Raw genomic sequence first — 17,099 nt, forward strand, 5'->3', positions numbered from 1 at the left:
GCTGTTGTAATCCCTTACCATGGGTGCAGTGGGCCACATGCCCTCCTGTGTGGTAAATGTCTGATTCGATCATACCATTGGGAAAGAGAACCAAAATAATTAATCAAAACAAATAACAGGCTATTTAAAAACTGGTGTTGGTGCTTGGCTCTAAATGAGTGGGTGGGAAGGTCTTTGGAGCAGGCCACACGATCACCCTCAGCCAGATTGACATAAAAGACCTCGCAGATACAGGGCAATATGATTTTGAACTTTTGACCCTTTTCATTTATGAAATTAATGCTAATGTTTCGGATATAACCCGTGGCAACTGGATTGACTCTAAGTTGTTTTTAACTGTCAGATAAATCCCTGGTCCATTTAATTTTCATAAACTCACTGTTGGATCTACTTCTGTTCTTGAATCAACTCTGGGCACCACAATTTAGAAGTGATGCCAAAGCCTTTCAAAGGAGATATACCAGGATGCTACCAAGGATGAAAGAGAAGCTGAGATTGTTTCACTTAAAGCAGAGAAGATTAAGGTGGGATTCTATAGAGGTGCTCAAAATTGAGAGGGTTTGATAGAGTTGATAAGGGAAAGCTATTTCCACTGACAGCATGATTGGTAACCAGAATATTTTTTTAGCCTGCAATCTGTTATGATCTGGAATGCATTGCCTGAATGGGTGGCGGCAGCAGGTTCAATAGTACTTAATAGAAAGAAAAAAATGCACAGCTACGAGTAAAGGACAAAGAACTGGGACTAATTAGATAGTCTTTCAGTGAGCCGGCACAGGCATGAGGGGCCAAATGGTCACCTCCTCTGCTGCATGATTCTATGTTGTCAGCACAGAGATCACATTCTGTAAAGGGCAGGGTGACCTTAATTGAGTGCATTCCCCAGGGCTTGTTTAGCAGGCTGCCTTTCATTAGTTCATGTGCCAGAAAATACCAAATTAGGTGGTTGATGACTTGATCTCCAGCTAAAGCTGACAGAAGATCAAATTATCAGTTTTTTGTCAGGTCTAATGCTTTGTTTCTCAAAAGGAGTGTAGTTTTTTTATTGTTCAGCACGGAGGAGATGAATTTCTATTAAAACCGTGATCAGAATAAAGTATGAGTCCTTCTCCACTACTATTTTTTTTACTTAATCAGTTACTTCAATTATGCTGTAATTCTTCCCCCAAAAATTAACAAAGTTTTGGATTACTAGAAACTTTAAAATCTCCAAAGTCATACTGACGTGACTTTTTTTTTAAAAAACAGAAAAATTGTGGATGTAATGCGTTTGAAGATTCTGTGGTTTAAATTAAGTGAATAGTTAAGACTTAAGTCACCAACACAATTGAGGACATTCCATGCATTTTTTTCTTACCAAAAGCCAGGATTAGAATTGGTTGGTACAATGTGTTCTCCAATTCACAGTGTTGCAGATGCAGATTTGTGGCCACAGATTCCCGTACAGCATGTTCCTGACCTCAGTTGTACTATTAGGAGTTAGTAAGCAGTGCTGAGCAGAGGTTAAGCACATCCGAGATGGTAAGTCAGATCTGCTTCTTGGAATTTCAGGCCTAGGAACGGGTCACCTAAATCATCTAGTATCATCCGGAACAACAACTTGCCTTCGAAAGAAATTTCTAAAGTGCTCACATACAACTCTAACTAACTAAAACATTGAGCTAGAAGGAGAAGGGTTTAGGAAGAACTGTCAAAAGCTTGACTAAGGATATGAGTTTTGAAAAGATTTATCAAAGGATAAAAGGGTGTGGCAGAGAATTTTGAGGGAATTTCAGGACACACTGGCTAGAGGCTCTGCACCAATAATTTTCTTTTTCATATTCTCTGAATGTCGGTGCTGCTAGCAAGATTGGTATTTATTGCCCATTCTTAGTTGTCCTGAGAAGATGCTGTTGGGCCTCCTCCTGTTGTCTATATTCTTTATAAATGCAACTGAGTGGCTTTCTAAGCCAGTTAAGAGTGATGTTTCCTTTTGCTGAGGGGCTTTAGCCAACCAGTTGGGTTTTTGCAGAAGCCCAACACGTTCATGTTTACTTGATGTGGGGGAAGTAAATGCGGAATAAGTGGCATTTGAGATGGAAAGGATGTAGAGTCTGAAGCTAGGCTGAGGGATGTACAGAATGCCAAAATTTCCAACAGTTTTAGTTGAACCTGAGATGTAGCTGGGGAGGAGAATGAAATCAGTGGTAACAGTTTGGAATTGCGAGGCTGAAAATGATGGCTTCAGCCTTTTAAACAAAGAACTTGAGTGTGATGCATTACAAGATTGGCTGACAGCCAGTCAGTCTGACTAGACTGCATAAAGCAGTCAGACATGTAGCAGAGAGGAGAGCTGAGTGCTATTGGCTTACATGAGCAAGGTGACCTTCTGTCTGTGGATCAAATTGCCAAGACCAGTGAGTAAGAGTGGAAACTAAGGCCAGGCTCTGGAAAGGCTCTGAAATGGCGATGTTGGGAGAGAGGAAAAGGGAAGCATTTCTGGAGATGCACTGATTTCATAGGAATGAAACCATGCATAGTCAGCCCCAAGAAGGGTTGAACAAGGAGAGGTATTGGAGGAAAATGGCCAATTGTATCAGTTACTGAAGATTGAATGAGGAGGAATACTGCAACACTGTCATATTTTAGTTTGAGGTCATTTTGTGCTGTGAGAAGCATGGAAACCAGACTGGAGAGATTCAAGCTGGGAGTTATGGAGAGGTAGGTGTCACTGCAACTGAGAGGTGTTGACACATTCAGAGATGTTGGAAAGAAAGTGGAGTTTAAAGATGAAGCAGTAAATGGCAGACAGAAGGGTAGAGAGCTTTTTGAGAAAGCAGTTTTCAAGGGAAGTGGAATAGTGTCGGCGAGTCTGGCATAGGAGAGGAAATTAGATAATCAAGAATTAAGTGAAAAGAGGATCAGAAAAGTAAGAGGTGACTCTCATAGGATTGAGATAAGAGAGGAACTGCAGCAAGGTTGTGGTGTTTCTAGACCACTTGCATATAAGAATATGTATGGCACTATTAAGTCGAACACAAATCTTTTTCAGCTGAATAGAAGGTTGCCTGAACATAAAGGAGCAAGAAAATTATTTTACCCTATTTTTTAAAACTAGTCTCACCTTTCAACAAAAATATTAATAGATTACTGTATTAGATTAAAGACCAGCTGTACCTTGTTGAGAAGTGGTGGTTTTAAACAAGGTACATTGGGTGTTAATGGTTGGGGTACCTATAATTAAAAAGTTTTTCTTTTTTAAATAAACCCAATCTTTTCTGTACACATTTTAACTGCCAAAGCTAAAAATTACGCACAGACTTTTATGGGTTTTGGAATTATGCCTGGAAAATATGCTGAGAAATATCCTCAAAAATTATAGTCCCTCACAACATCTGTAAATACTTAGTAAAATACTCCTTCCCTTTTGTCAGATTTTCATTTTTATTAACTTGAACTGGCTTCTAATATATAAAATTATATTTCTTACCTGTACCAATGTTATTTCCAGATTGGATGGAAAAAAAGATTATGACTTTCAGTTTATGGTTTCACTACCACAACAATTAAACAAATTCTAACTTACTTTCCTTATAAATGCAATCTGGAAATGCCAGATTGTGAGGAAAGTTTGAAATGTCGAAGATTAGTTATGCCCAACTTCTCCCTATTTGGAAGTGCTACTTCCAGAAATACAACTGTGCTGACAAGTTATCTTGGCAAAATAAGATGTTGTCTTAGTTTGGAATGTGTGGTCACATCTGGCTGGCAGAGTGTTCTGGATTGGAGACAGGTTTGTTGATAATGGGTTAAAACATAACATAAATCCTGCTGCAGAAACCTATCATTTATCTACAGAGAATGCTAGAAATACTCAGCAGGTCAGACAGCATCTGTGGAGAGGAAAACTTAATGTTTCAGGTCGATGCCTGAAAAAATTTAGAATTGCAACATCAGAACTGGAAAAAGGGAGAGATGTAATGGCTTTTAAGCAAGTACAGAGGCAGGGAAAGAGGTGAGGGGAGGAAAAGCCAAATGGGAATGTCCATAGTGGCGTGGAAGGCAGGAGAGATTAAATGACAAAAGGTATGATGGTGCAAACCAAAAGGGACAAGTAAAGAAATAATGGTCTAAAGGAGGTGTAAATGGGAATAGCAGAATCATTAGCAACAGCTGCTGCCCGAAACAATGGGGCAGTGGTTATGACCTGAAATTGTTGAACTCAATATTGAGTCCTTGAGCATGAATGCTTCATCGAAAGATGAGGTGTTGTTCCTCAGACTTCCTGTGAACTTGATTAAAATAGTGTAGGAGGCTGAAAATAGAGTGGTTAGAATGGGAGTCAGGCGGAGATTTAAAATGACAGGTAATTGGAAGCCCAAGGTCATGTTTGCAGACTGAACCAATCTGTGTTGGTGCCCCCAGTAATACAGTATTGTAATAGCAAATCACTAGCCTGGATTTTACGAGCCTACTGGGGAGGGGCTATAAAATAGCATGGGAAGGCAGGGGTTTGTGGCGTGCCAATTGTCTTCCCGTTGCCATGCCAACTTGCCAGCAGTGGGGAAGTTGGCAGACAGCCCTCCCATATAGAGGCCTATTGAACCATTGAAGTGGCCAGTTAAGGGCCTCTTCCCGCCTCCACTGGCATTTAGCCAGTGTTTTGGGGGGGGGCGGGGTGGCCTCTAGGCAAATCCTGGCAGGCTCCAGGGGGTACCCTTGTTTACAGGAACTCTTTGACCCCATGTAGGGCCCCACCTGCCGGAAATGACTGTCCATACAGCAATGGTCCCACTTTCCCTTACCAACCCCCCGTCTCACTGGACCTGCCTGACTGGCCCCAGGGTCACCAGATCCCACTTACCTGGTAATGAGGCACACGTCCATCGCTACATCCTCTTCTTTCTTCAGGTACAGCCCCATCAATGGTCACTGTTGAGGTTGGTGAGTCGCTCGCCCAGCCTTTGTAGGGACAGCTACCTCAACGCTGCTGACCAGGTGAGGCCTCAGGTCCCACTGACTGTTAAAATGGGGTCATCCCCCCGCGCTTTTGGGCCCCTCAGTGTGGCCCCTGCCAGAAACACTTAATACCGGCCACTGTTCTACCTGGAAAGAATGTTTGAAGCTTGGACAGTGGTAAGGGAGGAGGTAAAAGGGCAGGTGTTACACCTCTGCTTGCATGGGGAAATGCTATGGGAAAGGGAGGGGGTGTTGGGGTGATTAGCGAATTCCTTAGAGAGTCCCTTCAGAATGCTGAAAAGGGATGGGAAGATTTGTTTAGTGGCAGAATCACATTTAGGTAGCGGAAATGGGGCATTGAATGTGGGATCTGGTGGAGTTGGAAATGGTCAAGGAGAAACCTATAGAGGTTCTCGGAAGGAAGGGAAGGGCTGAGAGCAGTAATGCAGGAAAATGGACAGACACGGTCGAGGGCCAAGATAACCATGTTTTTGTATTATCTATCTATGTGTTTCATAAAACTGGAGTCCGATGTCTGGTTTTAAGAAAAATGTGCACTTTGTGAAAAATGTGTATTTCTTGCAAACTTGCAATCATGTCATCCCTTCTATAACAATCTCTAAACATTTATCTTTCTGGAAGCATAAATCAAATAATTAAAGTTAATTTCTTTATGATGATAGTTGTGGTATTGACAACATATGCAGTATTGAGCTGCTAGCATAGACCTGTCAGTGGATGGCCAAGATTTCTCCCACTTGGCCTCAGAAAAACCAGGAAGCCAGTGTTCGAAAGGAAGGTGATCACAGCTGGACATGCAACAGGAAGATTGCAATACTGCGACTGTCATCTTAAAGAAATTATCATTAATTATTTGATTTGGGCCTCCAGAAAGAGAAATGGTTAGAGATTGTCATAGAAGGAGTGACATGACAGCAAGTTTGCAGTACTCTGTACCAATGCAGTTTATCTGCTTAAGCTCTCACAGTATCCTTATACACATTTGGGATTTGATAAGCTTTAGTTCTCAGCTAATCTGAACCTAAACTTTCCGGATTCGGACAAGTGAGTTATGTCCAGATGACATAAGAGTGCAGTCCCCGTATCAATCGAATCTTCGGGTGTAAATTTCTCAGTAGCTTTATTCCATTTACCAGTGTGCAATAGATACAGCACAATACTTGCAGCATGAACTAATATGCAAGTACTCAGGAAGTAAAGAACAGTATTCTTTTTACTTCTAATCTTCAAAACTACATTAAAACATAAAGTATAAAATAATTACAGTATACAGGTACGGATTCTGGATAACTTCGTAATTGCTTTGGGTTGGTAAAGTAACAATTCATATTAGGGGAACATCAAAAATTCTGGTTAGTGGAGAATCCCGGTAGAGTGCCAGATAACACAAATTTTTCTGTAAAATGTCGAAATCATGGTCTTTTGTTGAATGGTACATCGGGTTCTCCAGACCATTCCAGCCACAAAATGGTTCCTTATAGTGAAGTCTTAATGCAACCAATACACCTTTTGAGATGTTTTCTATTATGATTGCATGTATTTTTGTGCATTTAAAGAGGGGGCTAATTCTACTTTAGTTTTGTACCATAATTGGATTATAATCTTGGGCGGAAAGTATTGTCCTGTATCCCAGAATATGAGAAATACAGAAACCAACTGACCAGTAAGTTCCATTGGAGACCAAAGTTAATGACACAATCTTTAACCATATTTTCTTGTCTGAAGCTCGTTTGAAATGGCAGTGCTAACCACTTTACAGTTAAGACATGCACAGAATACAGGAGCTGACACTGCCAGGCAAATGGGTGTGGCATGTGGAGAGTGTGATTATATAATTGATTTGTCGGCTATTGCAAAAGTTGATAAAATTTTGCTTATTGCTTAAGGGCTTTCTTCGAAATGATCTGAAAACTTTGGAATTGTAGGTGAGCTTTTGTTGGCAATATTTAGATCACCCGTTTACTGCACTAAGTCACAGCAATACAAGTGCAAAGCCACATTTACAGTGTTCCCACTAGCATTGCAGTGAAGTTGAGGAAGCCAGATATCCACATGTCTATTCAAAAAACAATTACTCCAGAAAGGAAGAGCTTGTATTTATATAATATTTCATAGTGCCCTTCAAGCAATAAAAAAGTGTTCACATCTATTTAATTAGTTTTGAACTGTTATTATGTAGACCAACACAACAAGACATTTTTGTATATTAAGGTCCCACAAAAAGCAAATGAGACGAATGCCGAGTTAAAGCATGTTTTATGATTTTGATGAGGAAGGAATGTGAAGGACAGATGCTTGGAGAACAACATGCTTCTCTTCAAAACTTTTTAAATCCACATCAATGGATGGACAGGGCCTCGGTTGAAGATCTTACCCAAAAGGCAGCATCTGTGACAATGCTCCAAAAATTCAGTGCAAAAGCAGCATTACAGGCATCTTCATACAAATTCAAGGAACGTAAACACGAACAATATGATACTTTTCTTAATGTATCTTCATGCCATCTCCTCAGTAGTTTTAATTATGTCTCCATCATCCTCACAGAAACTTCGGGCACAGAAATTTAACATCATTATGTTCATTTTGTGCATATTAAAACAATAGCGATCTCCTGCGCCTGATCTCCCGGAAGTGCACCGAAGACCACGTTGAAATCCAGTGACTTGTAGTTCCGCAAGTCATTCGCCTGTAATGAGCACTATGTATCTTGCATGTACAAATCAGTGTCCTAACACCAGTTCTTGGACGCCATTCAGAATTGGTCTGCAGTTGTGTCACACAAGTACTGCCAGTTGTTCCACATCTTCAGTCTATCCAGGGCTAGGTAAAGAGACTGTGGAAGCTGCTGATAAAACATACAGAATTTCTTTTTAATTTGTGGAGCCTGGAGGAGTAGGAGTGCTGCTCCTACCTCCATAAAAGTACTGCGCTTTCACCCACACATGCCCCACTTAACTTGGCTGCACCCCTACCACTACCCTGGGACCCACTGGGGGCTAGATCAATGTTGGAGCTGGCCAGAATAGCATCTAGGCTTACCTGTTTAATCTAAATGAGACCCAAGGCCCATTTTCGATTGGGCCTCTGATGCCTTTGGGCAACCTTTCTCTTTGTGCATCTCAGCACAAGTTGAATTTCTTCCCCATTCTATAGAGAAATGGCCTCTCTTTCGGTACATAAGTACCGTTATAAGGTTAGGAGTGTCAACCAAGATTTGTAAAAAAAAAAGTATGACAAACTGTAGCAAATCTCAATATACCAAGCTGTTGCAAGAATGGAGATTTCTAACTCTGCTTGAAATCAATTTCAAGTACATAGTTTAATCGCTCTTAAAACTGTATTCATGTCAGCACATTTGGAATAGAAAGGAAAAACAGTTGATCCAAATAAAGACATTGGTCACAAACCAAATATTTAAAGTATGAGTTTAAAGAAGAGGCAAATAATTAATAGATCACAAACAAGAAATTCCCATAGGGATGAGGCTTGGGACAAATTGATTACAGACTATGTCAGAAGTACAAAAAGAACTCAAGTTAGGATTTAGAATTGACCCTATTTCTTTCACTGCACTTTGATCTTTACTGTTCCCACACTGATGAAGTGAAGCACCATCATCATTTCTTAACTAAATAAGAGCCTGTTGAATTTAACAAGTTATCAGTTTAATTTTAAAAGGTTTTAGTGCAGTGTCTGTAAGTTGTAATTGAATGCTTTTTCTGTATCTCTGCAGCAAAGTAAGCCTTCCTCTGGCAGGAAACAGGGATTAATGCATGTTATCCTTAGCCTGTGTATGTAATTTCTGCTGCGAGGGGAAAATAGGCGGCAGTGTCGCTCACAGACAAATATTATACTATGGAGGTTTTCAGGTCATGTGTTGGAAAATTGGTAAAGTAACCACTTTTGAATTTAAATTGTTTGCATTTAGATTTTGCTGAATTGATTTCACTGCAGTCTGTGTAGCAGAAAAATATAAGGCTAACATTGTCTGCATATGTTAATCTCTACCTTTTAATTCCCTTTTCAGAAACCCGATCCAAGGTCCATGAGAAACAATGTTGATCGAGATGACGGTGGTCTCCTGGATCCAGTAAGTTTTTGTAGTACGCTGTTTGTGGCACAAGTAGACCTTCTTACTCTGATCATGGGAGGGAAAGATGTGTGACCTGTTTATAATTTTAATCACAGATGGTTTTTACCAGTAAGTTTACACAGGATATGATGTGGGAGTTTTGTTTGAAGTTGCCATATGCATGGTGTGACTTAAACAGAAGTTTTGATTGGAAAAACCAAATCAGTCTTATAAACAAACCAACTTCCCCACTAAAATGCCTTTGCCAGTTACCCTACAGTGTTGTGCATTAGCATTTCTTGCACAACTTCCAAATTTTCTACTCTTGTTGTTTAAATTTATGTGCATGTATCATTTTTATTGCATCCTATAGTGTTAAGCTTATGAGTTTGCAGAATTCAGAAAATACTTTTCAAGCAACTTGAAAATATCACCTGGATGTGGCTATTGGTGGATCACAGCAGGTCAATATGTTAAGAAAATGATGGGATCTTGGCCCAGAGATTCCTGAATTGTTGCCCGGACTATTCTAGGGGACACTAAGATAGACAAATTTGTTCCAATTGTAAAATTCTCTGGCATCCACAGCTTAAATGGTCAGAGTGGCAAAGATGAAATGCAAGTTGTCCACCTCTAGGATAATAATGTGCTACCTAAAATTGAAAGGACAAAAAAAAAATGTCTGGGCTTTTTGCTGCCTAGGAAGCTGCAAGAATAACTTTCAATCTTGTTTTTAAAGAGCTGCTATTAAAAGCTAGCATTAAAAAATTAATTATGTTAAGGAGTGCAATTAAATGTAATTAATTAATGTAATTAAGCCAATCAGATATATAGACTCTATTATGACAATGTTTGTATTTTCATTCTTTTCCTTTTTTCGGTAGAGTGGCAATCAACACATATATCAGCCTGTGGGTAAACAAGGTAAGAATTGAAGTCTACCTTCCGCACAAAGTTCGTGTTTTTTGCTCAATAAATGGGGATAGATTTTAGAATAAAATTTTAATGACTGGTTTCAGATCCTATATTTGTGCTTCCGCCAGAGAAACCAAATAAAACTCATGCTGGCATCACTATGGTATTTGATAAAATACATGCTTTCCCCTTTCACTCTTTCGATACAGCACAAAAAGAGCAAATGCTTTGATAGTCTTCAGTAGCAATTATGATTTTAAAAAATGTAAAAGCAGCCTGATTTGTAGCCACAGCAAGGAGTCCCAAACGTTGTATCAGAGGAAGAAACTTAGTTTGATAGAAAACTTAAGAAGGCGAGGGGAAACAGTCAAGTGTTGTGATTAAAATAAAAAACAATGACTTGTGAAGTAACAGAATTACTTTCAATGCCACAGTCAGGAGCAGTAAGGGGCACAATTAGCTATGTCACACTTGGATTGAGGTTGAAGATTCCTAAATCAATGGGACAAGTCTGAGGCAGGAGAAAGCTGTTCAAATGAAATGGGTTTCCACTAACCTAAATTGGTACCAATGTCTTTGGAGACAGATTAAATGAGCAGTTTAACATGGAAAGGGGAGGCACATTAATATCTTGAAGTAGGCAGCATTGAAGGGTGGTGAACGAGGTTATGGCAGTAGAGATCGGATTCTCATGAAAGTTAAGCACATAAAGGAGAACTGAGGCATAAAGCAGTCAGATGCACAAACTGTCTTCATACCAATTGTAGGAATGTAACCAACACAAATCCATCCACAATGGTGGTGCATGGCATAATTTCAAAATTTGCAGATGACATAAACGGAAATGTCGTAAATCAAGTGAGGAAAACAATAATAGACTTCAGGAGGACATAGGGAGGCAGATGAAATTCAATTTAGGAAAGTGTGAGGCAATGCATTCTGGTAGGAAGAATGAGGAGGGCCAATAAAATTTAAATGGTACAATTTTAAAAGGGATGCATAAACAGATATGGGAGTGGTTGGGTGCAAATCTTGAGTAGCAGGATAGGTTAACAAAGTAGCTAATGAAGTATATGGAATCCTGAGCTTTATAAATAGAGGCAAAAGTACAAAAGCTTAGAAGTTATGGGGTTTTTTCATGCAGTTATGCAATGAACATCACTGGCAAGGGCAGCATTTATTGCCCATTCTAAATTGTCCTTGAGAAGGTGGTGGTGAGCTGCCTTCTTGAACCACTGCAGTCTCTGTGGTGAAGGTACACTCTCAGTGCTGTTAGGTAAGGCATTCCAAGATTTTGATGTAACAACAATGAAGGAATGGCAATATTGTTTCAAGTCAGGATGTGTGTGGCTTTGGGGGGTACTGGCAGGTGGTGGTGTTCGCATGCACCTGCTTCTGCTGTTGTCCTTCTAGGTGGTAGAACTTGCGGGTTTGCCAAGTGCTGTCAAATAAGCCTTGGTGAGTTGCTGCTGTGCATTTTGTAAATAGTACACACTGCTGCCACGGGGTGCTGGTGGAGGAAGGAGTGAATGCTTAAGCTGGTGAATAGGGGCGCCAATCAAACGAGCTGCTTTGTCCTGGATGGTGTCAATACAAATGAGGCCAAGTCCTCAATTGACCAGGCCTCGTACTGTGGCAATCGAGCATTCCACTGGTCAGATGCACAACATCCGCTCTCTGAAGAAGTCTATCCTACATTCTGTGAAAGTATTTATAATTGAGTATCCATTATCTTCATTTTTGCAGAGATGTACTATTTCCAAGTTGCCAGTCTCATAACAATCAATATAAATAAGGGCTTTGTTCTGTTTTATCTTTTTGTCCAATAGAGCATGCAGCACCACCAAAGAAGCCGCCTCGACCCGGTGCCCCTAGCCATGGAGGAAGCATCGCCAGCCTAAACAGTCCAATTGACAGTTACAATGAAGGAGTGAAGGTTAGCATTTATATGAAAGCTTGCACCTCTAATCAATGAGCCATCATGTCTGAAATAATAATTATATGCATTTTTCATTTGAGACAATAGTTTGAGTAGGAGCTGATAGTTTTATGAGATTGCAGGTGAATTCTTATAAAAGCTTTGGTAGTTGGGAACCAAATGGTTTTCTAACCACTATAATATAAAAGCAGAAAATGTTTGAATTGTACAATAAGTTGGCGAGAACCAGGAAGAAGAAAGCTGATTCACATAATTGCTCCCTCAAACTGCCATATAGTTTAATAAAGTATCTCTTTCCTTGTGGTTTTAAATTATATGTATTGTTTCTAAGTCCCTGTGTTCAGAACAATTTCTACAGCCATCACCAGAATAGAAAGAAAGAACTGTTATTTATATAGCAGCTTTTCACAACCACCAGGCATCTCAAAGCACTTTACAGCCAGTTACTTTTGAAGTGTAGCTGTTGTTGTAAAGGAAATACGGCAGCAAATTTGCTCACAGCAAGCTCCCACAATGGCAATGTGATAATGATCAGATAACCTGTTTTTGTGACCTTGATTGTGGGATAAATTTTGACCAGGACTCGGGGGTAACTCCCCAGCTTTTCTTCAATATGGTGCAAGATGGGATCTTTTATGTTCACCTGAGAGGGCAGGCAGGGCCTTGGTTTAATGTCTCATCCAAAAGATAGCACCTCCAACAACGCAGTACTCCCTCATTACTGCACTGGAGTGTCAGTCCGGATTTTTGTGCTCAAGTCCTGGTGTGGTGTTGGCCTGCAAATGGATACTAGTAAGTGATGAGTAGATTGATTTCAATCTCCAACTCCACTGAATTCTCAGTTAAGCTATGGGGAGTTGCTAAGCAGTTTGGCGCTTTTGGTTTTTGGAAGCAAGCCTCAATAGTGTGAAAAGGAGGGAAAATAAAGAGATCCTGTGCCCTTATGGAAAACTGAACAGACTTTTACCAGCACTTCATGGTGAAAGAGTTGGAGCTCTTTCTCTGTATTGTCTGCCCATGTATACTGTTGTAAACTGTTAACACTTATTTTCTCCCCTCCTGAAGATGCTGATTGCTTGCTGGTATTTGGTTCGTGGGTACCAATTGACTTCTGATATATTGCTCTTATTCATTTATGAACCTTGACATTTGTTAAGCTATTTTTGCCTCAGGGTGCATCGAGGCCAAACCTAATCAGCTATTCACTGAGTCATCAGGGAGATTCACTCTTTTTTAGATCATGTATTTGATTTTACAGGAAGCTAATTCTGTAATGATACTTCTTAAGGACTGGGTGGTCTTGGTCTGTTGCATGTGCTACAATTTTAATGATTTACTTAAATAAGGTGGAAGCATTGGGTACTGAATTGTTTCATCATTCTTCAACAATATAAAGGGAGGTATTTAAAATTACTGATGCCTTTCAGTCACTTATTTTTATTATTGTACTGCTGACTAAAGACAGTCTGGGAACAAACTTAATGGGCAAGCTTCCCCGCTGGCAGGTTTGAAGGTGGTTAGGTTGGGTGGGGGGTATATGTTAAATCTGGCGAGCACTGTGCACGCCGCCTACCTACTCACCCCTGCCCCGCTGCACTTTTACCAGCGGCAGGGCAGCTTGTTGTGTAGCCCGCCTGCCCATTGTCCAATTGAGGCCCTTAAGTGAGCAATTAATGCCCACCTGAGGGCCTCATCCCACCACTGCCAGCATTTAACCAGCGGCAGGAAAGGCCCACGCCAAGCATTTTTTCCAGCAAATAGTGGGGGAGTTCCTCTCTAACGGATAACGGCCCCCTGAACCCATTGGAGGGTCCTCCCAATGTGTAACACTCCCCAGGGTCCACTCCCCCCCCAATCCCTCCCACCACGGCACCCACCCCCTTCCCTCCTCGCCAGGGCCTGCCACACTGACCTCAAATCCCGGATCCAGCACAGCATGCCTCCTCATGGACCTCACTACAGTACTGTCGATGGCCACTGCTCTCAGTGGCACTGCCAGTACTGGAGAGCTGGCAGCCTCTGTCTGGAAGCTCTCTGAGGCAGGACTTGCTGTTGCTGAGGAGGGAAAGTCTCACCTCAACTCTGTTAAATCTGTGATGGGCAGCTGTGGGAATCCCCAACTTTTTATCTGGGGTATTGAGCACTAAGGTTCCCCATTAAATGCAACCCAATGTATCATGACACCAGGAAGTTGTGCCCAGTGATTCAAAATTTTAAAAAACACACGTTCTACAAATGCAGCTGGAAAGTTGAAGAATAGGTTAAGGTTTTTGGGTATGGGACCTGCTTCTGTGTTATGACACAGCAGTTGGTAAAGGCTGAGTTGTTTAAATCACAGAGGGGAACTTGAACAACTGTCATAACCTATATTTTCAATTGGTATGTTTGAGATGCAGCTCTGAATTCAGAAATGAAACCGAGCTTCCAGAGGCTTTTTTATATAAAACTAAATTAAACATTTATTAATTTAACAACAAATTAAACACATACACATGTCTACAAACTACTACCATAATAACTTTTAAACAAATCCCCAAATTAATCACTCCCAGGTAAATCGTCACCAAGGCAACAGTAACCCATCGACTTTAAACAGGCACCAAAGCGCATTTGACCATACAAATTCAAAATGAGGTTCCTTTCAATTTGTTCCTTTGCAAACACAGTTGTAGGCTTACAGGCTGGTTAGATCTTAAATGCCTCTGCCTGACATACACAAACTCCTTTCTGTTTATACCTAGCTTTCCCTTTGAATGTAAATTTTCCATTGTATCCTAGGCTTTTAATGTCGCATCTTCTAACAATAATATTTTCATCTCATTAATTTTATTAGTAATATTGCTTGGCATCTCCCAGCTAGGTGTAAGGTTTTACTTCCACTCTTGAATGCATTATTCAACAAATGCAAATTTACACTTTACCTTTTAACTTCCTTACGTTTATCTAATTAACATCTCAAAACATCAAAGCACCCAGACTAGCTGGCTTTAATCCAATTAAGCCGCAAACAGACACACATATAGACACAGATCCTACTGCAATTCCAATTAAAAAAAAAATTCCAATAATTTTATAGACACTAATCTCTCTTCATGACATTTGAAAAAGGATCTGCATCCAAAATGTTAACCCTTTTCCTTTTTTTTAATTCATTCATGGGATGTAGGCTTTGCTGGCTGGGCCAGCATTTATTGCCCATCCCTAGTTGCCCTTGAGAAGGTGGTGGTGAGCTGCCTTCGTAAACCGTTGCAGTCCATGCGATTTAGATATATCTGCAGTGTTAGTAGGAAGGGAGTTCCAGGATTTTGACCCAACGACAGTGAAGGAATGGCAATATATTTCCAAGTCAGGATGGTGAGTGGCTTGGAGGGGTGGTGTTCCCATCTATCTGCTACCCTTGTCCTTCTAGATGGTAGTGGTCGTGAGTTTGGAAGGTGCTGCCTAAGGAGCCTTGGTGAATTCCTGCAGTGCATCTTGTAGATGGTGTACACTGCTGCCTCTGTGCGTCGGTGGTGGAGGGAGTGAATGTTTGTGAATATGGTGCCAATCAAGCGGGCTGCTTTGTCCTGGACAAGCTTCTTGAGTGTTGTGGAAGCTGCACTCATCCACTTTCCGATGCCTGTGGACCTGTTGTACATTTTAGCATTCGTTGCTTTTCCTCAAGGCCATAATCTAGATTGACGTTCTGTTGCAATGCTGAAGGAGTGCTGAATTGTTCAAGGATCTGTCCTTTGGATAGATGTCAAATGAATGTCCTTGCCAGTTCAGACAGATTTTAAAATGCATGATATGTGAAGACGAGGCAGAACTTCTTACTGTGTCCCAGCCAATATTCCTCCCACAGCCATTTCTTTGGCATAAAATAGATTTGTCCTTTGTTCCTTGGCTGTTTCTGGCTCTTACGCGAGCGGAGGAAAAAAGATCTAAGAATGCAGTTATAAAGATCTTAAAGGTGGGAGTGGAGATAGAAAAGGCCGAGAGGAAGTTGCCTCAAAATTTGCAGAACATGCCAAAATAGGAACTGTTAATTCTTGGAACTCAGTGCCAGTAAGAGTAAGGTGATCATTTTTGTTTTAAAAACTATCAGGAATAATTGTCTGAATGGAAGCAGATTTGATGCTGTCCGTGAGCAAAATAATTTGGAGATGACCTGTCACAACACAGGACATTAAAGGCCGCACCTCAGATTGATAAGGCCATTAAAAAGATAGATTTCTAAGTGTAATCATGAGATACAGAATACAATTGCCGAGAGATGATGATGAAGCTATATATTAAAATAATAAGACTTAAGTTTTATATTGCTGTGTGCAGTATTGTACATCACGTGTGGAAGGAAATTGAGTCTTTAGAGGGATGCGAAGCAGATTTACTAGGATGCTGTCCGGTGTAAGGAAACACAAACATAAAGAAAGACTGGAACAACTCAGATTACAGGACAGTATGGGAAAAGTGTTAAAAATTATGAAAGGATGAGACAGGATAGATGGGGCCATAACATCTGAGATCCAAAGCAGTGTAACTGGGGGGGGTACCCCAAAGAAGCACTGGGGAACCCCACCCTCCCGGAACTTGCCCGGTAAGGTTTGCACAGTAATTGCCTGGGAAGTGCAAATTTCTCATGGGCAATTGCCCTGCACTGGGAACCATCCAAAAATGCGGTTTAAAGTCGGAAACTTCAGATGGTTCCGACTGTGTTACATCCATAGTTACCTAGAAAAAGTTAGAAGAATTAATACCACTTCTAATTTCTGGGTAACTACTGCACAGACCCACACCAAGCCCCCACAGGACTACCCCAACACTCCCAAAACCCCAGGGACCCCAACTACCATCCCCTACAGGACTCCCCCCACCCCATGGGCCTCCCCCTAACTTCCGATTATTCCCCAATGGGGACTCCCCACCCCCACGGAATCCCCCTCCCCCACATGAAACCCTTCTCTACGACCTACCGCCACCCCCCACCCACCCCGCGACCTGACTCTTGACTTTCACCTCCATCCCCCTCTCCAGCCAGGGTCGACCCTCATCCCATCCCCAAGGCCCTACCAGACCTGACCCGGCCCCACACCCCCTTTCTTCCTGGCTTATCAAAGACCTTTAAATCTGGCTGGATCTTTAAACTTACCTGCTTTACAGCAGCTAATGCCATAAAAAAAGGAGACATGGGCTCCTTCCCTCTGATGCAGCAGCGCTCAACTGAAGGCCTCA

At 41.1% G+C, this 17,099-nt stretch overlaps 1 protein-coding gene across 7 annotated transcripts in view; it reads left to right on the top strand.

Annotated features, from left to right (window-relative positions):
• LOC144679973 (focal adhesion kinase 1) overlaps nt 1-17,099 on the top strand; it is a 531,813-nt gene that overhangs the window by 489,907 nt on the left and 24,807 nt on the right. For all 7 annotated transcript variants that reach the window (XM_078540999.1, XM_078541000.1, XM_078540997.1 and 4 more), the window contains 3 exons: nt 8,987-9,049; nt 9,916-9,955; nt 11,776-11,882. In XM_078540999.1, coding sequence (XP_078397125.1) covers nt 8,987-9,049; nt 9,916-9,955; nt 11,776-11,882 — 210 coding nt within the window. The remainder of the gene's footprint in view (nt 1-8,986; nt 9,050-9,915; nt 9,956-11,775; nt 11,883-17,099) is intronic.

The sequence above is a fragment of the Cetorhinus maximus genome, chromosome 4 (genome assembly GCF_964194155.1).
Source record: "Cetorhinus maximus chromosome 4, sCetMax3.hap1.1, whole genome shotgun sequence".
Classification (NCBI taxonomy): domain Eukaryota; kingdom Metazoa; phylum Chordata; class Chondrichthyes; order Lamniformes; family Cetorhinidae; genus Cetorhinus; species Cetorhinus maximus.